This window comes from Alligator sinensis, unplaced genomic scaffold (assembly GCF_000455745.1).
Source record: "Alligator sinensis unplaced genomic scaffold, ASM45574v1 scaffold410_1, whole genome shotgun sequence".
NCBI classification, from domain to species: domain Eukaryota; kingdom Metazoa; phylum Chordata; order Crocodylia; family Alligatoridae; genus Alligator; species Alligator sinensis.
Window position 1 is genome coordinate 1,476,945 of NW_005841972.1, and position 25,524 is coordinate 1,502,468.

The 25,524-nt window shown below is 44.4% G+C and overlaps 1 protein-coding gene across 3 annotated transcripts in view; it reads right to left on the reverse strand.

Annotated features, from left to right (window-relative positions):
• Positions 1-25,524, reverse strand: part of GTF3C1 (general transcription factor IIIC subunit 1) — a 160,378-nt gene that overhangs the window by 11,856 nt on the left and 122,998 nt on the right. For all 3 annotated transcript variants that reach the window (XM_025200611.1, XM_025200610.1, XM_014518635.2), the window contains 6 exons: positions 23,757-23,929; positions 21,157-21,441; positions 17,757-18,010; positions 11,435-11,721; positions 8,855-9,497; positions 5,165-5,204 (listed from right to left, as the gene is read on the reverse strand). In XM_025200611.1, the coding sequence (XP_025056396.1) occupies positions 5,165-5,204; positions 8,855-9,497; positions 11,435-11,721; positions 17,757-18,010; positions 21,157-21,441; positions 23,757-23,929 (1,682 nt within the window). The remainder of the gene's footprint in view (positions 1-5,164; positions 5,205-8,854; positions 9,498-11,434; positions 11,722-17,756; positions 18,011-21,156; positions 21,442-23,756; positions 23,930-25,524) is intronic.

Consider the following 25,524-nt stretch of genomic DNA (forward strand, 5'->3'; position numbering starts at 1 on the left):
AATGAATGAGTATGTATGGGAATAAGTGAAGCAGATAACCTTACTGTTTTTTATTCTTTTTATATTGTATGTTTTATGTTCCAATAAATGCAGCATTGTGCCTTATCCCCCGATAAGATTCCTGCTTGTTTTTAATTCACACTGTACGTCCTGTGTGGACAACAAAGAGATCTTACTGAGGGCACAGAAACAAACTTTCCTGATGCAAAGAAGAATAATACAACAAGAGGCCAGTCTAGAAAAATAGTATACTCAAGTGAGTTGAACTTCAAAAAGGAGTCTTACAAAAAGTTGAAATTTGGCCATATTATTAGGGAAGAGTATAAGAGTAACTCAAGAGCAAGCAGGGAGAAAAATCAGGAGATACAACTAGCAACGAATGTAAAAGGCAATAAAAAAAGATGATTCTATAAGTATGTCAGGCTAAGGAAAGTGTAGGTCCCTTACAAATACAGAAAAATCTACTAATTATTACTACTAATTTACTCTACTAAAATAGAAAGCTTACTACTTCTTAGAATTGCATGAGACCTTTTCATGGCTGCAAACTAGTGGCAGCTCACAGACCAACAGATCTAGGTTACTCTCTTCCTCTGTCACCTCTAGCAGGGGACCCCATTTTATAGCAAAATTTCTAGGTATTAGCCTTTAAGAGCATTTCATATCATACTTCTCAACTTTGCAGAAGGCAATATAATTACGGATGATTCAGAGAAGGCTGAAGTATTCAATGCCTTTTTTACTTCATCTTTCACAAGTCAGCTACCAGATGACAAGTGCAGTTGGCAGCAACGATAGGAGGGAAGATGAACAGGCTAGGGGCAAATATCACGCCCTCCTTTAAGAAAGAAAGGGAAGGAGGAGGAAACAGGATTAGGAAGGAAGTAATTAAGGAGTTTATTTCTAAGCACCTAGAGGAGAACAAGATGATTAGGAACAGCCAATGTGGATTCACCAAAAAGAACTTGATTTCTTTCTATGCCAAAGACATGAGGGGGTGGGGTGGGCACAGTGGATGTGACACTAACTCCCATGGTATTCTTATCAATAAGCTAAATAAATATACAGTTGATGAAAGTACTGTAAGGTGGAGACAACTGCTCAACAAAGTAATCCATTGCTCGATGTCTAGTTGGGAAGAGGTATTCAAGCAGAGTTCCTAGGGCAGCGTTTCTCAACCCGTGAGTCATGACCCATGGGTCACAAGAATATACGAAAGGGTCGCAAACAAACTTTAAGAATGGGTTTTCTTTTAAAGGAGAAAAGTGTGGGAAATTGTGGCTTTTTCCTTGCAGTCTGGCCATTGATGTTTACAAATGGGTCCTGGTACAAAAAAAGGTTGAGAACCACTGCCTTAGGGGGTCTGTCCTGGGGCTGGTATTGTTTAGCATCTTCATTAACTATTTGAAAAGTGGGACTGAATGCACACTTGACAGATTTGCAGAAAACAAAAAAAAATTGGTGGAGCTGCAGATACTTTGGAGGGTAGGGCTAGGATTCAGAATGACCTAGATGAACTGGAGGAAAGGTCTGAAATCAAAGTCAGATTACATTCAACAGGAACAACTGCAAAGTCCTACACTTGAGGTGGAACAATTGCACGGACAAATACAGACTGGGGAAGGACTGGATAGGCTGCAGTACTGCAGAAAAGGACTTAAGGGTCATAGTGGACCTTAAGTTGAGTATGAGCCAACAGCCAAAAAGGCTTGTAGCATACGGTGCTGAATTAATAAGAGCATCATTTGCAAATCAAGAGATGTGATGCTTCTCTTTATTTGGCACTGGCGAGGCCTCACTTGGAGTACCATGTCCAGTTTTGGGCCTGCACTTCAAGAAAAATGTTGATGGATTAGAATGACAGAAATGATTAGAGGCCTGAAACACATGACTTGTGAGAAAAAACCTGAAAGATCTAGGGTTATTTAGTCTGCAAAAGTAAAGATGATAGGAGATTTGAGATAGGAGTCTTCAAGTACTTGAAGGGTGATTATATAGAGCAGTGAGGGCCAACTTTTTTGCAGGCCAGCATCTTCCCTGAGTGCCAATGCAATCCCCTTCCCCTACCCAGTCTGTTATTCTGATCATTGCTCTATCTGTGCTCACTCCCCAATCTGCCAAAGCTGCTTATGCTACCTGGGGCACTGAGGATTGGCCACTCCTGATACAGAGGATGGAGATAGACTAGGAGTAATGGTCTCAAATCACAGCAGAGTAAATTTAGGTTGGTGATTAGGAAGAACTTTCTGCCTATGAGGGTAGTTAAATAATAAGCCGTGAAACAGGCTACCTAGGAAGGTTGTGAAATCTCCATTCTTGAATTTTTTTAATAGCAGGTTAGACAGACACTGGATGCTTTAGTCAGGGATGAGCTTGTCCTGAGCAAGGGGTTGGCCTAGATGACCCCCAAGGGCTCTTCCAACCCTGCTGTTATATGATATTATGATTCAGATGTCCATGTTGCTTCTGTCAGACCTCTCATCAGCTTTTGGCTTTACTGACTGATTTTATGCAATAGATTCTGTCAAAGACGCACAGAATCACAGGTGTGGGATAGATTCAAGTCAGACTCCATCATTTTGTATACACCTTGACTTCTGAATGTAAACTGCAACTTGAAATAATGTTTCTAGCCCATGTTTTGAAGATTAACTTTAAAATATGGACCAAACATCAATCAAGAGTTATCTTTGGAGCCTGCAAGCCACCTCAGAACAAAAAGTTCCAAGATCTTTAATCACTAGGGTAAGGATAACAGGAGATATGGTTATCATCAAGAGTTAGAAGTGATACACTTTAATTATTGAGCCATTTGTCATATCACAAACAGCCTTGGCTAAAGTGAATATTTAATGTTAGCGACAAAGTTTACCCCAGCCTTCCCCTGATTCAGGAATCCAATTCAAGAAGCAGATGGCCTATAAGACCAACCTAGACACAGCTCTGCACTGTGAGGCAGCAACAGACATCAGCTGAATCACTCAACTCCTTGATTTCAACACATTGGGGCTAGCTCCAATGTGTCTCATACTGACTCCCATGTTGCACTGTTAGCTCAAGCCCTTGGGAACTGGGGGTATTAGGTTTCTTTGGGTCTAGCATGGAAAAGACTATTATTATTCATCCTGGTATCTGGGAGTTCTTGGTTTTGTTGCCAGCCCTACCCTTTTTCAAGGGACCTAGGCCAAGCTGTAAGAGTTCAGGTCCCATAGCCTCTCAATGCAGGGTCTGCCCTGCTGTCCCCGGATCATGTGGGTGGCCCTCCTCTGGACCCTCTCTATGTTGTCCACATCCCTCTTGAAGTGGGGTGCCCAGAACTGGACACAGTACTCCAGCTGCGGAGTAGCTCTTCCAGCCTCTTTTCATAAGTCTTGGCTCTCAGCCCCTAATCATTCTGTGTTTCTCTGTGCTGGACTCTTTTCAAACTGACCACATCCTTCTTGAAGTGTGGGGCCCAAAACTGGACACAGTACTCCAGGTAAGATCTTACCAGTGCTGAAGAGAGAAGAATCACATGCTTTGATTTGTAAGTGACACTCCTGTTAATGCAACTCAGGATGCTGTTGGCTTTTTGTGAAACAAGAGCACACTATTGGCTCATATTCAGTTTATGGTTCACTGTCCTTCTCTGACATAGCGCAGTCTAACCAGTCATTCCAGTCTGTATTTTATATGCAATTATTCCATCCCAAGTACAGACCTTTGCACTCATCTTTGTTGAATCTCAACTGATTGAGTGTGGACCTTTTCTCCAGTCTACCCGGGTCATTCTGAATCCTAGCCCTAGTCTCTGGAGTGTCTGCAATTCCATGTAACTTGGCATCATCTACAAATTTGCTACGTGTGCACTCGATCCCATCAAATCATTGATGAAGATGTTGAACAATACTGGACCCAGGACAGACCCTTGGGGAAACCCATTTGACACCTCCTTCCAACTAGATATTGAGCCATTGAGGACTACTGAGTATGATGATCCAATCACTTATGTATCCACCATACAGTACTTTCATCTAGTCTATTTCCTGAGCTTTTTAATGAGAATGTCAGAGTGGAGTGTTAAAAACCTTGTTAAAGTCAAGGTATATAACATTCAAATCCAAGTTGCTTAGATTACCTGTAAAAACAAGTCTTCTCAGTGAAGATCATAAGCCAAGGTAAAAATAAAACACAGTGGTGGAAAGTAGCATTCCAAGATGGTGAAGGAAGGAGGTAAGAAAGTCTCCCTTTCAGAACTGTAATTCACAAGTCTTTCAGCTAATCCTGTTCATATCTCTTTGCTCTTTTTTTATGGCTCTGCTCCATTCCTTTAAACAGACTGCTTTTATTTAAACATGGAGTTTTACATAAGCTATTTGTTCTATTGTCACTTGGCTCAAACTGCATCTATTTCTTAGACCTGAAGAAGGGTATTTTGTGTTTGAAATATCTAAAATCTCTCTTATTGGACCAACAGCATGACCAAAAGACATCACCTTCAACATATGCTTGCCTCTAGCACATCTCTTGGACCATCACAGCTATAACATCATTATTTTCACACCACCATGATTTTTGCAAGGATATAAATCCCAACTAATTATCATCCTTCAAGTCTATAGGAAAATCAGTTCCTAAAGTCTTAGTGAGACAAAGATATCAGAGAATATTTGTTAGAATATCAAGATATGCCACATCTACAAATATAGCATGTAGACAGGAGAGAAAATTGGAATCCTTGGCAAATTCAAGACGACCTGTTGCCATTCTGTGTGCCATCCTCCTCCGCATCCCGAGTCCTCCCAGTATAGGTAAAATTCTGTGTAGCATTGTCACATGTAGCCAGATACACAGTAGATAAATGCTTATTCTTGTGCTTTGGGGAGCAAGCAATAAAATGTTAGGCTGTAGTCCTGCCTCTTGCCCTTTTATCAAGAGCCAAGCTATGAGTTCACCTGTAATTCAGGTAACAATTTTTTCAGAAACTCCATATGCCAAGAGGCATTGTCTGTAGTAGGAAGAAGAACAGGCAGTACAGCGGTGCTAGGTTTCCACACTATCTAAACCCATCAAAGCAATGAACTTGCATCTCTGTTCATGCCAAACAGCATATTCTTTTACAGTTTTCATTTTAATATGAATAATACCAATCATTTAAGGACTCTACCAACTTCTCTGTACTCACCTTTCCCGTGCTGCCTGGGATAGATCTGTCATAGAACTTACTGAAAAAGATCATAAAATATATCATTAGAATCAGAGAGAAAAGAACATGCAGATTTTAAATCGATTCTCCCATGGCTGTATCCAACGGAAGATAATAATATGTAGGCTCCTATGTAAGAGAAAAGTTTAAAATAGAGCACAAACAACCTAAGCTTTAGGCTTTAATTGCACAATAGGATCTAGGGTTTTAATTTATATTTTTTATCTGTATGTGAATGATCATCTTCCTTCCCATTTCCTAACACATTCTTTCACATGTTCAGATGCTTAATTGGTGAGAGAAGATTCAGGATTATTATCAGTTTTTTCAAAAATTGTAATAGGAACTTTTATGTCAACAGTACTCTAATTATAAGGGGCAGCAGAAAAAAATAAGTGAATCAAAATAAAGGGAAACTATGTGAAAGACAAGATTTTTCGTGGGTGGCATCTTTTATTGGATCAAATGTATGGTTGGGATAGACCAAATGTATGGAGAGGCAGAAACAATCCATATGCATACTATGCTAAGGCAATAAAATCTCTGGATAAAAGGCACAGGGATTGAACCCACCCACGAGAGAATGCGTGCAGACAACTATTTTAAGGAGAAACTTAAGTTTTACAAAAAGAATAATACGAAGATCATTAAGGTCTCAAAACACTCATGCATGTATTTTACAATATGGATACTCAGGGGAAAAGTTAAATATACAAATTCTTAAAGTATTAGGGTGTGAGGTGGCAAATTCAAGCATTGAAAACCTTGGTATTTCCTAAGTTGAAGCTGTACACAGCCTTCATTCTGCTCTTGTATGTGTGTAGAATCACAGTCATACAGAAGTAGGGCTGGAATGAACCTGCCTCTGCTTGAGGTATTTCGTATTGTGATATATTTTACTTACACAATCATTGGCGACATGTAGGTGGTGCACGTGCACCCCCTGGAAGTACCAGCCACAAAACGGGCCACTGGAAGTGCACTTCTGGTTTTGTTACTGGTGGTTCCACACTCAGCGATTGACCTCTGGGGGACCCCCCCTGTCAGCAATTGGCCGTGGGGGGACCCCCCCACCCTGTCAGCAATCTGGTGCCCCCCCCAGACTCAGGGGGCATCAGTTGCCCATGTATATAATCACTTTATAGTTCCTTTTCTCCTGCCTTAATCAATGTATAGGATGCATCACTTAATACTGAATATATATAATAAAATGTTAAATTTACAGAAACATCATGACCACATATGCTTCTTGCTAAGTGTATACTGGATGTAGAGGGTACCAGTTCACCACAGAAGCCAAGAGAACCTGGAACCCTGGCAAGACACAGTCTAGATTTGCTCATTTCCTTGCTCAAAAAAAGATTGTTAACATGTTCAGAGTCGTTAAGGGTCTACCTATAAAGCAGAGGTGGTCAACCAGGGGTACTTGGGAAGGCCCTAGGGGGTATGCACTGGCAGGCAGGGACGGAGAACCACCATCCACCACCCTGCGCTGCCGCCTCCCAGGAGCAGGCCTGGGGGTGGGGTGGGGGTGTGTGCGCAAGGGCAGCGGTACCCCTCTGCAGGTGACACAGGTGCCGCCCAGACAGCCAGACGCGTGGGGGGGTGTTTGCACATGGCCGCTGCCTTCCACCACCCCACGCTGCTGCCGCTCCACATCCAGCAGCCAGGGGTACACTTATTAAAAAGACTGAAAACTTCTGCTATAAAAGTAACAAGCTAAGCAGTCCTAAGTCTGCTCACCCAGCAAGTTTGTACTATGGAACCAAAAATTTGTGCTCCAAGATTTTAAGGATGAGCTTCTGCTCAACCTATAGATTCATTTGAGGAGGCTAGAGTTTTGAGAGCCGAGAGCACAGGCCCAACAGCCAGATAGATAATGCTTTATCCTAAAATCAAAAAATAAACGAGAGAGGAAGTACTTTTGGCTTAGTATACCATGTTACTTAATAATACTTTGGAAAAAACCCCACAGTTCCCATAAAGTCAGCTTGAGATAGAAGAGGCTATGCACACTCTCACTGGGATCTGACATGTACCACACAATAGTGACATGGTTTAATGATCTGAGCTTTAAAGCCTCTGGAATTCCAGTAAACGACACATTGGGGTGGAATTCTATTTCCCTTTAGTTATCCAAGTTACAGGTTTTTTAGTTGTCTAAGCAGCATATTTGGCACATAAGCATATTTGGCAATCCTATTTCCCAACAGCATGGATAAGTAAGTGTGCATGCACCAACTGCATGTGTGCAGTGGGCTATGCACTAGCTGGGCACATCAGCAGCTATGCACGCATACCCCTTGCAGACATATACTGGCCTCCACAACCCAAAACCTATTAGTAGATGGGGGAAGGAGGCACAGCCTTTCATGTTTTAGCTCTAATAGCTGAGTGGTTAGGGCACTTGCCTGGGAATCCAGAGAACCAAGTGCTAGACTCCCCTTGCCCAGAAAGTGTTTGAACCTGCATGTTTCTGACCTTCTAGCACAGGGGTAAGCATCTTTTTTTGGCTGGAGTGCTGAAAAAAGCACAATGTCTACCTTCGAAGGTGCCGGAGTGCCGACATACCCGGAGCAGGCGTTTGCAGCCTCACAGCTGCAGCTGGTCCACGGAGCCCGGTCTGCTTGCAGCAGGGCTTGCAGCCTCCCAGCCACCTGCTGGAAGCAGCCTGAGCTCCGTGGCTGGCAGCAGCTGCTTAGAGCCCAGGCTGGCAGTGGTGTGCAGAGCAAAATGGCCTTGCGTGCCATGCTTGGCACACGTGCCGGGGGTTGCTGACCCCTGTTCTAGCACAACCATCAATGCCACAGATCAGACATAATTTAGATTCTTCTCTTGCACTTCTTTTGAAGCTAGCCCCCTGGACAATCAAGGATGGGAGGCAGGGAGCGCCAGAAGAACAAAGTAAACCACAAGGTGTGTGGCTTAGCAAGATGGCTGCTGGTGGTTCAGCTTTAAATGGAGTGCTGGAAGGGGAGTGGATAATGTCTGACCTGCAGTATGGTGGTTAGAGCACTGTGCCGGGAAGTCAGAGAGGTGCAGATGCAAACCCCTATGCCCAAAGAGAGGAAAGGGAAGGGCTAGGCCAAGAACCTGTCTCTGGCTTTCCTAAACTAACTAAAACATGAATGTCCTCTTCCATTCTGTCTTCAGGACACGCTTATGCTGTTGCCTATGTAATGCAGAACTGTGTACCTAGGAAAGAGAATTCTCTAACAGTAGGTAAGTGACAAAAATACCATTTATGCCATTAAAAAGGCCTGACCAAAGGGAAACAGAATTGCACTCTGGGAGCACAAGCGCTTTAAAATTCTAATCTCTGTTCTGAATGTGAAACTTAATCCCCAGAATATCTTTTTCTCAAAATATGATGGACGAAATTATTTTGTTGCGAAAATGTCATTGTGAAAAAAGCATAATGAAACCTGCATTGAACCTGGGAAGGAGTCTTTTCCATCCTTGTTTTCTAGGTCTGCATGAACTACTAAAGTGAAATGCAATCTTTTCTGAGAGAGATGGAATGGTCTTCAAATGTAATAGTCTTCTCAGTTAAAAACTTATTTCTTGCCAACTAATCTAATCCCAAATAAACTAAATAAATTATTTAAACCCTAAACAAACAAACAAACAAACAAACAAACAAACAAACAAACAAACAAAACCTCTTACTTTTAAAGACTTCAGAATTTTCCTGCAAGTGCCATGCATCATCAAGCTGCTCTTTGGCTGGATAATCAAGGCTGGGAATCTGCTTTTCTTGTTTATTAGCTGCATAACTGTCCTCCTTCATTGCAGATTCTTCTGCCTGAGAGTTAGCTTCCTCTGGATCTTTTTGTGAGTCAGTAACAACAGATTCTGATATATTCACTGGATGTACTGTCTGCCTCCCAAAAGGACCTGGTTCTTCATATGTGCTTAACGTCTTTTTCATTGTGATGGGGTCAGTAAAATTTGCATCAAAGGCAGTTTCATTTATTTCTTCCAAACAGCGTTTTTGGTTGTGACAGACTGAGCTATTGTCTTGAAGCTCAGTGTGTTGAGTCTTCAATCTTTTCCTTGTGGATCCTTCATCACTGACAGATTGTATGGCTATTCCAGCCTCTCCCTTCTCTCCTGAAGACTCCTCCATTTTCTTTGGCCCTATGTGCACAGAGTCCTGTTGTAAGTCCAACTGAGTGCCTTGCATGCCAGCATCATTACCTTTAGTCTTCAGGCATACTGAATGCAACAGCCACGGCTTAGCAAATATCACTGTAACCAAACGTATGGAGTTGCCTCCTACTTCTAATACCTGCTCCATTTTGAGGAGGTCCTGAAAAAAACACCTGTTTTATTGTTAGCTATCATCACAGCTGTAACTAGCATTTTCACTTTCATACTTTGAGCAAGGCCAGTTTGAGGCGAGGTTTGGAGAGCACTGAGTTGCTGCTACTGCCAGAGGCATCCTAAGGGCTACCATTCTCACACCCCCTCCAAACTGGCTCCCCACTTGTCCACCCCCGGTTAAATTACTGGCTATCATTGTAGAATACCAGTACAGCCTAAATATTTAAAACCTACTAGAATTCCAGGCATTGCAACTGGTAGTAAGGATGTTGTCATAGTCAGTCTCTTTTCAACTTCCCTGGTCCATAGCGGTAAAGGACGAAATTTTTTTTTTTTTCTGTATAAGCTTCTCTTAAATTCATCAAATATCCTGAAATCCTCTTGTATACCTTAGAAGGAAGAGGTAACTTGGGAATAATCCTCCACCCTCAAAGATCAATCTTGGGACTTCTGGGATGGCTGTGGACTTTCAACCCTAGCATTAGTTTAATACTACCGTCTTTTCTTCAGCAAGAACAACATAGCATGTACACGGCAAGATTAACATTTGTTACTGGCTGGAAATCTAGTTACTAGATCTATTGCCCTGTAACAGGGGCTGTCTCGAGGCCAGTCCAATAATTGGCCCACACACCTGGCTAGGGCAGTCTGGCCACTTGCTTTTCCTGCCATGCCTTTGATTAACTTTGGAAGTTGTTTATAGGCAGGAGGCTGCCCATTTACTGCCCAATGCCAAAGGTGTAATAAACAGCTTCAAATTCCTCTTTACCATGTCCCATGACTCACAGATGGCATTACTATATGGCTCCAGCCCCACACTGGTTCCTACTGTATTCCAGACTGACATTTTGGACCCCAACCTGGATCCCCCCTGGTCAGGTGGCCTAACCTCCCCTGTCACTTAGGGCAGCAAACTCCCTAGACCTTTTTCCCCCCTCTCGGAAGTGGCCCTCTTGGGACCTTTGGTCTCACAGGCCCTGGCCTTGCCTTTAGGCCAGCTGGGATTCCAGGCAACTGGCTCTGGCCATCTCTCGTGGTGGGAGCTTTTGCCCTTCGACTGTCCTGGTTGTGGCCCCAGCATTGATTAGTTGAGGGTTTCCTGGGTAGGCTCTGGAGCAGCTAGCCCTCTCCCATATGGGTCTGCCTTCTCAGGCCCCTCCGCACTCACTATTCTCACTCTCCAAGCTTGTGGGCCACAGTCACCCTGGACCCCTCCTGGGCCCGCTGTTCCACCCTACTGGGCCTTAATTCCACCCCCTCACTGGGGCAACTACTTCGCCCTCTCACTGGGGCTCCTGGGTCTTAAGCTACGTGGGCCTCAAGACCCACCTCTATGGGCTTTGGCTCTGTGCTTTTCTGTCGGGGTGCTCTCCCCTAGCCTTTCCCCTTCACAAGGTCACCAACAAGGCAGTGGGATCTGAGGCTTTCTGGCGCCCCATACTTGCCTTTCACTAGGGAGGCACAGGTGTGGCATTTCTTGGAGACTGCCCCACCATCATACCACCCAACCACAGCAGGCTGTCGTTTCAGTTCATGCCCCAGGACCAGGAACCTTCTCCATCTCCATAGTTCCTACCCTTAACCTTCAGGCTGTTCTGGCAGCAGCAGATCTCCAGCTGGGCAATGACATCCTTTTGGCACCCTGCAGCAACTGCCACCTGTTCCTCAGGGCCTGGTCTTATACCCAGGGTGTCTTCTTGTGGTCATGTGACCACCTAATTAGGCCGCCTCATACCTGATGGCTGCTCTACAGACTGCCCAAACCTCTTAAAATGGCAGACACAACCTGTGCTCTGCCACATGCTCCCAAAAAGTAATTTTGTTCAGTTTACGTTTGTTTCACATAGGTTATAAGTTTTTTCCATTAAAAAAGAATGTCAATGAGTTTGCACATAATTATTGTTGAAGGAGTCAAAAACCAACCTGAATATACTGTTGTAAACTCCTGGTGCGCTCAGGGTCAGCTTCTTCATAGCACTGGAACTTCTTGCCCAGTTCTACTTTGTCAATTCCAAAGTAGGAAGATCCCTCAATGGCATTACGGATCTCCAAGATGGCAGACACATCTTTTGGGCTATACTCATAACACTCTGCACACTGATGAAGAAACTGTTCTACCTTGTAGGTTTCTTCCTGGATTTCTATCAGCCTGGTGAAAATGTCAGGGAGACAAGAGACACCTACAACCATGCTGTCAAGCACAGAAGGAACTGCAACACAAAACAGAATGAGGACAGAATGTTACCATACATCAGTGCTATTATACAACAAATTATGTAGGGTCAAAAATAATTAAAACTTTAAATGAAAAATACAGCATTACTCTGCATGCACCAATGTAGTTCTCTCTTTCTATATGGCTTGACTACTGAAGGAGGTTGAGAAAAAAAAGAATTCAATTGGGCAGGGTGGCAGGAGCATGGAGCCCAGGCCGGTGGGAGCACAGGGTCTGCCTGGCTCCATCACGCAGGGCTCCCTTGGCTTGTATGCAGTTACTGGGATCTCTGCCCGAGCCTCACACCTCTGTGAGGAGCCCTGTGCAATGGAGCCAGAGGCCCAACCCCACTCAATGCTATGCACAGGCCATGGGGAACAGTAGGGAGCTTTGTGCTATGGAGCCGGACTGGCTTCACCCCTCTCTCTGCCGAGCCCCATAACCTGCATTGCTGGCTTCATCATGCAGTGTTTCCCCTGGCAGCACAGGGCTCAGGCATGCGAGCCCGGTGCAATGGAGCCAGCAGCCTGGCCACATGCAGTCCTGGGGCTTGCTGGGACAGTGCGCCACTGTGGGGCTCTGCCTGCCATGGGCCGAGAGTGCCCTGAGGGGTCCACTGCCTGCTGCTGGTAGGCAGGGGCTATGTGCAATAGGGAGCTGTGTTTGTTGGGGGGGGGTTCCATATGCATGTCCCACCACACTCCCCCATGTACACACCCAGCCACCCTCACATATCCCACAACCCCCATACCCACCCACACACCCACTCCTCCCATACACACCCACATGCTTCCCCCACCCCACATACACACACACCCACAGCATCCCACAAACCCTACACCCACCCACCTACCCATATCCACACACTCCTCTACAAACCACATACATCCACAAACACATACCCATAGCCCCTACAAACTCTATACCCACCCACCCGTACCACCTCACCCCTGAAATATACAAGAGTAAGACTTCAATTTGAGCTATTATGCAAACACCTCTATGTACATGATGCAAACACACACAAATCAGGACGAAAATATTAAAAAAATAAAGCATTAAAATTATTTTTATTTAGATTAAAATTAAAATGTTATTGTAGCTGTTTTTTAGTATATCATTTAGTTTTTTTCCAGTTCTAAGATGGCAAACCCCCTCACCTAAAGGAGTACTTTTGAGGGCAAGGGGAGGGACTTCTGGTGGCAAAGGTCAGGGGTTAGGGGCAGAACTTCCAGTCCCAAGATGGAGACAGGAGGACAGGGCACCTGTCAAGGGGTGGGGCTACCCTTGTGGCCCTTGACAGCTCACCAAAATTTGTTAAGTGACCCTCCAGCCAAAATAATTGCCCACCCCTGTTATAAATGAACAGGCTCAAGAGAGACTACTTTTTTTCCTTTGGCGAAGATTAGTAATATCCTTAGGGATAATAAAAAAAAATACCGGAGGACTCCTCCATTGGGAATGACTAAAGAAAATAATTCTTCAGTCAGATCTGAAGAATGGCTGATCAGTGTAGAAAGCTGTCGATGCAACCTGATAAAGATCATGGAATGGAAGATTAGCATTATCATGCCATAAAGGAAACAGGCACTTTGGGCATAGAGAGGATGTACCATCATGGGCTGAATGGTTTTTGCCTTAATTAAAAGGGTCTGTACCAGAATTTGGCTTTGATTCTGTGCTAATTTCAAAGTTAGCAGGAGTAGAATTCCACACCCTATTTTTGATCCAGAATGATGCGGGGGACAGATCTGACAATGCCCTTAAATATATCTTTTTCTTCCTATTTCCTTTTTTGAGTTTTGCAGGCAGCCTTTACAGAATGCCTTGTTGGTCGCTTATCACAGTCACACTCCTTTGATAAGGAAGCTCAGGATAAGAATCACTAATGACCAGAGGGTAAGAGTACAGTAATAGGTTCCTAGGGTATGTGTTTTAGATTCCTGTTGTGGTTTAGGTGACTAGAACAGGCAAGAACAGCAATAGGCCTTCAATTACAAAAATGATGAATCTTTCCTGGACATCTTTCCTTTTCCTCAGCCAGCAACCAAGCAGCGAGTGAACAAGGGCTACAAACAGGGTAAGCAGTTTCCAAGTCATTTTGCCTCGCTCCCCACCCCCGCCCCCTTTTGAGGGGACAGCCTTCTAGCTTGGTGTGAGGAAGCAGGAAAAATGGAATCTTTTGAGGCCAACAAGCAGTAAACAGGGAAGTTTCCAGGTGAGTTCACTAGGGAAAGTGTGCTTGGAAGAAGGGCGGTGAGAGAGAAGGCAGATTAAGAGTCCCAGGGAAATAGCTGGAGGACACTGCAATGCCAGAGCCACTGCCTCTCCTTCCACCTGTGAGATTTCTGTTGTAGAAGAAGAAAACCCAGGCCTTTATTTCTTTCTAAGAAGTGCTTTGTGGAATTTTCCATAAACACTGAGCAGACCTATGAGGTTAATAGGTCAAACCATAGTTTTCCCACCCTTGCAGCTTTCTGGTTCCAACTAGTTCTCTGTTCAACTTGTTATATCTTGTGTCATGTGACCTGAAATTGAAACATCTAAAAGGTTTGCTTTGATTGTCTGTGGTAGAGAGGCTCAGTGCCCCCCCCCGCAGCTGCTTGTAAATAAAGGGTCTCTGACAACTTCGTGACTAAACAATAGAGTGAAGCTTGTTTCTTCCACACTGTCCAGGCAGGACAGCTCAGCATTGAGGCTTCCACCCAGGTCCAGGTTTGGTTCTGTGGGGATTGTGGCTTGAAGGTTCCTTCCGGTGACAACCAGATCGGGGGTGCCTGCAATGTGAGCGGTGCCTCTTGGTGATGTCTCTCAGGGAACAAGCAAGAAACCTACAGGAGGAGATGGTTCCAAAGCATCCTCTGCCATGAGTTCTTTGATTCAAGGCTGGAGGAGACCTCCAGGTCTGTTCAGGAAAAACTGTGAGAGGCACAGCTAAAGTAGAGAGAGGACATGGACTTCCAGGAGGGTGGAAGCTGGAAGATTGTGACCTCTGACAGCAAGCAGAAATCGTCACCTTCACCTGCAGCAGATCATCTGGAAAACAGATATGCAGCCCTAGCAATAGACAGGGAGGAGCACATTCCATTGGTGGAGGAGGACAGGCCAGGCTTTACCAACGTGGAAAGGATTGAGACAAACGCCGCCAAGAAGTGATGGGTGGAGGTGGTTGCAGACTCTTCTGCAAGGAACGGAGGGAGCCATCTGCTGACCTATTGTCTCGAGAAGTCTGCTGCTTCCCTGGAGCCCAGATCCAAAATGTCATGGAGGGACTACCGAGACTCATCTGGCCCTCTGACTACTACCCCATGCTGATCATCCATGTGGGCACCAATGATACGGCCAAGGGAGACTCCGAGTGGATCAAAAGTGACTATAGGGCTCTGGTTGCAAGGGTGAAGGGATCTGGGGCTCAGATCATGGTTTTCGATCCTTCTGGTCAAGGGAAAGGGCCCGGGCAGGATTGAGTGCATCCTGCAGATTAATACCTGGCTGTTCATGTGGTATTGCCAGCAGGGCTTTGGGTTCTTCAACCATGGGGTATTGTTCCAAAAAGAAGGATTGCTAGGAAAAGATGGAATCCACCTGACAAAGAGGGAAGAGCATCTTTGCAGACAGGCTCACTGACTTAGTGACAAAGGCTTTAAACTAGGTCTGCCGGGGGATGGAGAACAAAGCCCTGAGGTAAGTGGGGAAGTGGATGACCTGGAGAAAGAGCAAGCAGGAGGGGGTAACAGGGGAGGCACTCTCATACTTCCTGAGAAATCAGGGCAACTGACTAGTTACCTTAGGTGCCTGTACACAAGTGCACTGAGCCTGGGAAACAAGCAGGAAGAACTGGAAGTCCTTGCACAGTCACAAAACTATGACATGATTGGTATCACAGAGACTTGGTGGGATAGCCCACATGACTGGAGCACTGTCATGGATGTGGGTGGGAACAAACTGTTCATAAACAACAGGCAGAGAAGAAGAGGAGCTGCACTTTATGTAAAAGAGCCATGTGACTGCTTAGAGCTCCAGTATGAAGTTGGAGATAGGCCTGTTGAAAGTCTCTGGGTTAAGGTTGGAGGGGAGAGCAACAAAGGTAATGTTGTAGTGGGTATCCTGCTATAGACCACCAGACCAGGAAGAAGTAGTAGATGATGCTTTTTTCAAACAGCTAGCAGAAGTGTCCCGAGCACAGGCCCTGGTTCTCATGGGGGACTTCAATCACCCTGACATCTGCTGGGGGAGCAATACAGCAGGGCACAGGAAATCCAGGAAGTTTTTGGAGAGTGTTGGGGATAACCTCCTGGTGCACGTGCTGAAGTGGCCAACTAGGGTCCATGCTCCTCTTGACAGGGATGAATGGGTGGAGAATGTAGTAGTGGATGACAACTTGGGCAGCAGTGATCATGCGATGACTGAACTCAGGATCCTGAGGAAAGGAAGGACGGAGAGCAGAGTAAGGACTCTAGAAGGATCCCTTGGGAAGCCAGACTGAGGGGGAGAGGAATCCAGGAGAGCTGGCTGTATTTCAAAGAAGCCTTACTGAGAGTGCAGAAACAAGTCATCCTGATGTGCAGTAAGTCTAGCAAGTATGGCACAAGATCAACTTGGCTTAGCAGGGAATTCTTCAGCAAACTAAATCACAAAAAGGAAGCTTATAAGTAGTGGAAACTTGGACAAATAACTAGGGAAGAATATAAGAGTGCTGCTTGGGCATGCAGGGATGAAGTCAGGAGGGCCAAACTGCAATTGGAGTTGCAGCTAGCAAGGGACGAGAAGAGTAACAAGAAGGGTTTCTACAAGTATGTAAGTAGCAAAAGGAGGATCGGGGAAAAGGTCCTTCATGGAATGGGGGAAGCAACCTTGTGATGGAGGATGCAGAAAAGGCTGAAGTGCTCAATGCTTTCTTCGCCTCAGTCTTCACACGCAAGGTCAGCTCCCAGACTATTGCATTGGGCAACACAGTTTGGGGAGGAGGTGAGCAGCCAATAGTGGTGAAAGAAGGGACTATTTAGAAGAGGTCCTGAATTATTGGAAAAGCGCAAACATAGTGCTCATATTTGAGAAAGGGAAATAGGAGGATCCAGGGAACTACAGACCAGTTGGTCTCACCTTGTGGCTGGAAAAATCATGGAGCAGATCCTCAGGGAATCCAGTTCTAAGCATTTGGAGAAGGTGATTAGGAATAGTCAGCATGGATTCACCAAAGGCAAGTCATGACTGACCAACCTAATTGCCTTCTATGATGAGATGACTGGCTCTGTAGATGCAGGGAGACTAATGGATGCGGTGTACCAATATTTTAGAACCCTCTCTTTGCCTGTAAAAAAGGGATAAACAGTCCCCACCATCTTCTGCCTTTTCATTTATCTTGTCTACATTGCCTGTAAGTTTTGTAGGGCATTCTGTGTTTATTAGCATGTAGCTCAATAGAGCCCTGATCTGGGCCCTTGAGGTATGCTACTAGAACACAATCACTAACAAAGAGCAAATAAATGGTACTGCATTTTAAGAATTCAAGTTCTGAATATTATTATTTAACATTTTTATTGCTGAAGTATCTAAATGTTTCTACCAGGTTACAGCAAGTCCCAGCACTGTATGACCATAAAATAAAGCTCCTTACAAAATAAAATTCACATTTAAGGAGCTCTATTGATTCTTCTTAAAGAAACAGAAATTTGAATGCAACATAAAAGGGGATTTTAAATTATGAAAGGAATTGAGAAATTTTCTCCTGATGAAAGTAGAGGTCAAACTTATTGTTTGGATTAATGATTTCACACTAAGCAGAATATACCGTAAGAGGTAAATTACTAAGGGACCTCCATATGACAGATCTATATACAGGAGACATAGCAGAATGAGACAGTTCAATAAGCAGAAGCATACAACATAGTTAGAGGTTAGTATGAATGAGGAGGAATGCTCCTGTTAGAAGACTGAGGATTTAATTATTTAATCTCCTCCTGGGTCTGCAAACCCAAAATGGCACCTCCTCATCTTTTTACATGCACATTATGCCAAGATTACACTAACCTTGAGAAATGAGGCTTCCTGGAGTTGGGGTACATCGCAGCTTGACCTTCACTTGACAGGAATTGACCACAATGTTGTCGCTGGGGCTCAGATTGCGAGTGCTAACAATTCCTGGTGCATAGTACCCTCTCATTAGTAAGTAATTAGTATGAGAGGCTTGACGAGCTTTTACTTCTATTTTTCGTTTGTTTCCAGAGCTCTCATCCAAGTCATCATCATCTTCAAAGTCATCCTCAAGACCATCTTTTCCCAAGCTGTAGGAAAGGTTCTATTAACTTTGGTTCTCTTTCAACACAGGTCTTTTATAATAGATTTTATTTTAAAATAAATTAACCAAAAATAGATAAGCACAAACATGCTACTATACTACAATGTTACTACTATGATTTGAGCCACAAAATTAGGAAATTCAGATCTGAGGTTCCTAATCAGTCAAATTTGTGTGTTACAACAGGTCTTTTCTGGGGAGTTGTTCATGGCAATCTAAATGAAAATGCTGAAAACTACTGACCCAAAAACAAGAACAGTACATCTCTAAAGGTGCCACCATGTGAACTTTAGTTCTGGAAATACTTTTAAAAGAATCCACATGCATGGACGGATCTAGGATTTTGGAAGGCAGGGTGCAGACCATGTAGTGCATCATCTAATATAACACACCACATTTTTCTCAAGATAAAAAGAAACTAAAAGCTTTACTAATGTACTAGGTAACTAGGTGACTATGAGTATATTATTCAGTGTAAAATCAAAGCAAAAGCAAATACAACTTTATTGGAATGTGCAGTAATTTGCTATACCATACATTACGTATTAAAAACATAAGAAATAAAGCAAAAATACTCAAAAGTTGTTGTTTGTTTAGTCTTGTAGTCATTAGATTTAAACTTACATCTTTCAGATTCATAAAATCAAGCCTTCTTGAGCACCTTGATGGTGCATCTAATGCTTCACAGAAAGTTATTTCCACACCTGACTTAATGTTACCACACCTGAATTAGTATTATTAGCTAGAATTAAAAATAGTCTGTAGGGCTTTGAAACAGGAGCTACATTACTAGGAGCAGCTAGCAGATGGCAGAATGGAAGAAGAAAGAATATGTTGATTAGTGAAACCTTAAGACCATTAAAAAGGAGAGAAGGTCATTAATATCTGCATAATGAAACATTTAGAAGGAATCAGGTAAATAATAGTCATGAGATCAAGTGACTGCCTCACTGCTGCCTAAATAGAAATGCTGCTGTCATGGGCAGGTAGTTTGTTTTAGGAATTAACCAGGAATTAAGCAGGGAGGCAGGGGCATAGGGGTGCAACTGAAGGACTGCACCTGCTGATGGACTTGCATCTTTCCACATGCATCAGCTAAAATTACTGAACACAGAGGCTCAATAGGCAGCGGATCAGCTACATTTCATGAAACTGAGTGGCTTCTCCCAGCAGAGGGTTAGATACCAGCAAGTGTCTGGTCTCGCTAAAGTCATTGCTCCATGTGTCCCAAGTTCATTCAGAGTGCAGATTTGCATTGTGGGATATAAATCAGTCTATTTATAAAAAGTTGTTTTAAACACACTATGGCAGAGTTCCCATTTTCACCAGCTGCTTGGTCCTTTCGACACAGAGAAATGATCATGAAGTAAATATGACAGAGACATTTCCCTCTTCCCTCCTTGCAAATACTAGCATTTATTAATCTCTAGACCAGGGGTACCAAATATATGTCCTACAGGATGGATCCAGCCCATGGAGCTGTTTCACTTGGCCTGCCAGGCTAATAGTGAGCCACAGAATTTGTTAGTATGGCTAGTGGTTGGTATAGCCTATGGCAGAATCCAGGGCCCTGGTTAGGGACTCAACTAGTTAGTCTCCAGTGAACTAGTTAGCCACGGCCAGTGGTAAGGAGTGAGCTGCAGCTTGACCCATTGCTATTATCCACCCCTGCTCTGAGCAGAAGGCAGGGCAGGGTGACACCTTGGAGACTAACTAGTTCAGGGAGGCATGAGCTTTGACAGACAACAATTAATTGCTACTGTTAGCATCTGATTAATTAGGCTGTTGCCTACAAAAGCTTATGCCTCTCTGAACCCGGTTTTCTAAGGCGCTACCCTGACCTACCTTCTTCCTGAGTTCAGACTAATAAGCTAGCCACTGATGGCTAGAAAATGGTATTCAGGGGCTTGCTTTTGGGAACCGGCTTGTAGGTAAAGTAGATATGCATTAGAACAATGGTTCAGGGTAATGGCAAGGGTTAGTTGATTTCTAAAAGACTGATTGTGACGGTTTCTTCAAGGCACACTGTGTCGGACACAAAGAACCAGCATGCAGACACACAGGCTGGGAAATTGAAGAAATGTACCACACTGTTGCATGACAGAGATAAGGGACTCTGCAGCATTGGCACCAGGTCACAGAGCCCTTGGGATTTCCAGTTTTGGTAGATGGATCAAATTAGGAGGAGACTGGAAAGAACCAAATTAGGATGTATACATGTGATGGGCTTGTGAAACAATGGAATATGCTGACAGGACAGAACATGGACAGTATGATAACCATAGAGAAATCAGTCAGTGATGGCCAAAGATGAAGAGTCATCACAGACGGAAAGATACAAAAAGAGGGATTTCAGAAAAATCAACGGGTCCCTGAGAGGGGAACCTGAGGCCATCATGAACAGAGGGCATATCACCAGCCTGTCTCATCCACCCCAAGGGGGGTGGGGGGCACGAGGGGGCCCCTCGGCTTCCGACCTCCAGACTGCTGATATTTTACATTCAAGAGAACCTCAGAACAAAACTCGTGTACTGGCCAGACATACCTTCCCTCTGATGATAGCCCTAGGATTGGTAGATATAGAATTGTTTGTGTTATTCTGATCTGCTATCACTGTGCATCAATAATAGTCGAGTTTTATTGAATGGAAAGGTCGTGGTCAGTCTGAGGGTTTGGGTCCGCCCAGAACAAGGTATCTGGATCATAAATCCAAGACCAACAGCCACCTCTGTTATAAATCTTAAGCAAAGCAGAAATGTTCAAAAAAACCAAATCAAAACAAACCTCCCAAACAATCCACAGGGGATTGAGTAGGTATAATCAACAGTGATGATCATGTGCAACTGGCACAGTTATGCCACAATGCTCCGCTTATCTTTTTAGTACTTATTAGTTCATATATGCATGCATGCATGCATATGTTTCAGGGCAAAATAAAAGGGAATGCTCTTCAGTACTTTGATGACAGGTGCTGCCAAATGCTGCTAATTCTTCAGGTTGATCCCTGACAAACATCCAACGTTCTCACTTGAACATGTGCTTAAATAAAGAGCAGAATATTCCTGGTTCTAGGATTACTTTAAGTTGTACAAATGTCTTCTTTTGATAAGATTACAGTATAACAGAACTTACCTTTTGATTACCTCGTTCTCCACCATAGTGCTGTCTACCACAACTATTTGCTCTGGGATTGTCACGTCTACAGACACAAACCCAAGAGAGATGAGGGAAAGCATTGCTACACAATGGCCTCCAGGGCCATCCATGGGAAAAGCAACTGTGCCTAATGAAGATCTGGCTTCTTGATCCTTGAATGAAAAGTTATCTGGATGATCTGACTTTCCATGATTCTTGAGTTTCTCCAGGAACTGGAAGGATTCTGTACAAATTGTGCTGGGAAACCTCCATGTAAAAACTCTGGAGACAATGACATAGAGGTATAGTTTTTCCATTACTGGACTGAAACGCCAATAGATTCTCAACAAAAATAAATGCAACAATACTAGTTCCATATTATCATTGATGGCTAAAAAGTCCCACATTTGTTCCCCCAATCTTAATACTGATAGATCCAGACTACAAACCATCTAGGATTGGGAACTGTGACACGGTTAGTGCATAGTGATGCCCTGATCCACAGGTGACACTACAGGTACTACTACTACAGTACAGAGATGCAGGATTGCAATGCAGCACAGCATGAGGGATGACTACTGGCTTGTATAACCAACAACAGCAAGATTTTTCCAGTACAAGTGAAATCCCTAGAAGTAAAATCTTTCCAGCAACTTAAAGAGTTTGTTTCCCCTTACAGTAGACCATTTTCCAGCTGAAAGGTTGTAGCAAGAAGAAAAGGGATTGACTCCTACAGTACCTGGCTTGCAGTTTAGGTCTCATAATGCTTTAATGGAACAGAACAGAACAGAACAGAACAGAACAAGGTGACTAAGGAATTTGTGGAATATTTTTCACTGGAGGTTGCCAACAAGGGCTGGATAGGCATTTGTTTAGAACACTGCAGGAACAGGGAATCCTGGACCTTGAGAAGATGGCTCATGAGGTCCCTCTCAATCCTATGATTCTAACCTATATCTGACCCAAACAAACATTTATGCCATTTGCACATCCACTTTTTATTCAAGTTCAACCACCACAGAAGAGACCCTGATCCCTTGTCCTACTTCCTCACTGTTCAAAACATATTTAGATACATATTCGATTAGGTCAGGGCTGTTCATGTGCTGGTCAGTGTCTCTGGAACCCAAGGAGTGAACACTGTCGCTTGTCCCTGGACATCTCTGCCCACCACTAAATGTGGCCATCACTGGTGACTCAAATCAATGATAGGGGAAAAATGGAGAGGAGTGGCAGCAGCCTGCACCTCCTGGGTTCTAGGAGAGTACTGACAGCTACAGCTGAGCGAAATTTCACTCAGTGTTTCATTTCAAAGCTGTTTTGACACGTTTTGAGCTCAAAACAGTGAAATAGAAATGAAGCAAAAAGCTTTGAAACAAATTAAGGGCACCTGAAACATTTTGAAAGTTTCAAAATGTTTCGAGTTTCGAAGCAGCCTGGTGGTGGGAGGCGGGGAGAGCCAGAGCTGTGCTCCGACCAGCTCCACCAGCCCCACAGAGCTCAGCCCAGTGGCGGGAGGCAGGGAGAGCCAGGGCTGTGCACTGCTTCCCGCCACCGGACTGTGTTCTGTGGGGCTGGCGGAGCTGCTCGGAGCGCAGCCCTGGCTCTTCCTGCCTCGGGCTGCGCTCCGTGGGGCTGGCAGGAGGTGGGGAGAGCCAGGGCAGTACCAGGCTGAGCTCCATAGGGCTGGAGGAGCCACTCGAAGCACAGCCCAGTGGTGGAGGGTTGAGTCAGGGCTGCGCTCTGCCTCTAGCCACCAGCCTGAGCTCGATGGGGCTGGTGGAGCCGATCAGAGCGCAGTCCAGCAGTGGGAAGCAGGGAGAACCAGGGCTGCGTTCCGACCGGCTCCGCCAGCCCTATGGAGCTCAACCTGCCCTCCCAGTGCTGCCAGACTCCTCCCAGGGGTGTGGGCCACCAGATCTATGTGCTGGATGACAGGAGGCTGCTGCTGCTGCCTGCAACCAGCACTGGGTGTAGCCGACACCCAGCACCAGGAAGATTGTTGCTGCTGCTGGGCCCAGGTGGCAGCGGCAGCCTCCTGTTATCTGTCATGCAGACCCGGGGACCTGCACAGTCCTGCAGCCCACCGGGGGGTGCAGGCCCCTATATCTGCATGACAGATGAGAGGAGGCTACTGCTGCTGGCAAGTGTCACGAGTTTTGTTTTGAACAGTTTGAGGCACAGTTTCCCAGAAACCTCTGCATCTATCTCTTTGAATCTTGGCAGGCTTCATGCTCTCATAAGGGGCTACCATCCCTGCAATTTTGATCTGAATCAGGCAACAAATGACAAAGTTTCAGGCATTTTCATGATTCCCCATTATAGCCTTTGGGTGAAACATCGAAATGCATCAAAACAGTGAAACAGTTTTGACGAAATGAAACGGAACAGTGCTTCGAAATGAAACGAAACACTGTCCCTTTGAAACGGTGAAATGGATGTCAAAACGAAATGGTGCTGTTTTGCGCAGCCCTACTCACAACCGTCTGAAGGAGGTGAGATTCCTGGTGTGTGGGAAGCCTCATGGTCTGGCTCATGGACAAAATAAGTTGGTGGCTCTGGTTTAGGTCATGTAATAGGCTTCACCAAACACTCACCTGTAATAGCTTTGAGAGAGTTGATATGACATAGGCACAAAGGGCAAAGCACGGCTTTTCTTTGGACCCAGGCTATGGTTAACTCGACGACGATTGACCAAACTTCTCTGCTGACATTCTAAGAAAGCCTTCACAAGAATGTCATCTCTGTATTCACGGTACAAACGAAAAGTCTGAAAAAAACCCCAAAACTTTAAGTGCCAAAATAACAGCTCTCCTACTATTCTGTTCTTTTATTGTAGGCCGCCCTGAGCCTTTGTTGGAAAGGGCGGAATATAAATCAAATGAAAACAAACAAACATCAAACAAACATCACTATATTTCTAATACTCCAGCGCAAGAGCATCTGGATATAATGATATGAATTTGTCCTCTACCTAATGTGGCCTGAATCACTGTTTTGATTTGTATAGGAATTGGTTTACAGAGCTAAGATGTTTACTATGACTGACAGAATAACTTTAATACTGAAAAAAGTTTCACGGATAGTCTGGGGTTCTGACCTGAACACTATCCTCTCATATTTTATCTGTTCCATCTAGGACCATAGTTATTATCCTCAAATGAAAAACATTTATTTATCCATTTATGGAAAAAAAAAATACCTTAACATAAACAACATTTCATTCTTTTGTTGAGGAATTGTGAAAATTATTACTAACTGAAGTTTGAGGTGTATTATCTGTATATGTATTCAAACTGGTGGATGGCTTATACCCTGTGCTTGAACCAGAGATATTGTTGCCTCATCAGTATCCAAAGAATAAGCTCTAGTCCTGTTTCTACTCGTGTCCCCATATCAGATAGATAAGGGGTGGTGTACACTTTCTGCTCTTCAGTTTTTTCTCGATCACAGAGTCCTATGTTGCTTTTGAGTCCTAGTAAGAGGGAAAGGAAAGAGTAGGTTGTAAATGAAGGGAAAACATGTTTCCATAGGTTCAAATGGTGCTCCTATTACAAACATGAGGACCAAATACAGACTCCACTGTGAGACGATCCTTTACCTAGAGAAAAACCCTGGAGTCATAAGAAATTTGAGGGCTGTCGGGTAGAAAAAAAAACATGCAATCCCTTGACTGAAGGCTGAAAGGCCTAGACTGCTGTCAGATGGACCTTTAGCTAATGGAAATTTCACTATGCTTGAGAGGTAGTAGATAGTTTAATGCGTCTGGTATGGTAGACCTGGGATCGGCAGCCTTCTGCTACTGGGGTGAGAGCCTGCAAACCAGCCCTGGTTGTGGGCTAGAAGTCTCCACGCCCCAGAGCAGCCAGCTGCCTGCACTCACCTCATTGCAAATTTCTGCCCCCTCTGCAGTGACAGAAGTGCAGACACAGTGAAGCAACCAGCTGAACAGCAGAGGGGATGAGAGGCAGAGTATAGCTCTGTGACACCAGTGTCCTGTGGCAGGATTGGATTAGAAGGATTTAATCCTTGCAGGTTGGACTGGACCTCTTCGTGGGCTGAAGCCAGCTTGCAGGCCATAAGTTTCTCACCCCTGTGATTGACTAGCCAAGTTAAAGTTCCTCACCCAGCACCAGGAAAACACTCAGTCCGTTTTACTATGTATGCACACCTAGTTTAGTCCTTTCAGCTATGGACAAAAATGCATCAGACTTGGGTCAAACATTTTTGCTTTATCATTGTGGGCCATTCAATATGCAGCCTGCAAGATGGAAGGAGAAGACACCAGGCTGAAGAGCCTCTCTTCCCCTCCTTGCATTACCAGGTCCAGAATCAGCAATTTTATTTTGTCATCTCTTGCCAGCA